Source organism: Apaloderma vittatum, unplaced genomic scaffold (genome assembly GCF_000703405.1).
Source record: "Apaloderma vittatum isolate BGI_N311 unplaced genomic scaffold, ASM70340v1 scaffold33922, whole genome shotgun sequence".
Classification (NCBI taxonomy): domain Eukaryota; kingdom Metazoa; phylum Chordata; class Aves; order Trogoniformes; family Trogonidae; genus Apaloderma; species Apaloderma vittatum.
In genome coordinates, this window is record NW_009702471.1 from 565 (window position 1) to 812 (window position 248).

Genomic DNA, 248 nt, shown 5'->3' on the forward strand with positions numbered 1-248 from the left:
CTTGTCAGGGGGGCAGTTTCCTACCCCCCCCGCTGGCGCAGGTCCCGGTGTGGTGCAGCCTCCCTGCGGATGCCGCTCCTGCACGCACAGATCCCGACCTCACCTTGTTGCCCAAGTCGTTGGAGATCAGCGCCGCCTTCATGGCTGCGATGCGCCCGTCCATCATGTCTGAGGGGGCGACGATGTGGCAGCCTGCGGGGGCAAGAGCAGAGATGCTGACAAGGGCCTGAGGCTGTGGCGCCGCCCGC

General features: G+C 67.7%; 1 protein-coding gene across 1 annotated transcript in view; it reads right to left on the bottom strand.

The window, feature by feature from the left end:
- The window catches only part of ALAD (aminolevulinate dehydratase), a gene marked incomplete at its 3' end in the record, with an annotated part of 2,882 nt that overhangs the window by 412 nt on the left and 2,222 nt on the right, over positions 1-248 (bottom strand). Inside the window, exon 6 of the mRNA XM_009864270.1 lies at positions 104-215. Coding sequence (XP_009862572.1) covers positions 104-215 — 112 coding nt within the window. The remainder of the gene's footprint in view (positions 1-103; positions 216-248) is intronic.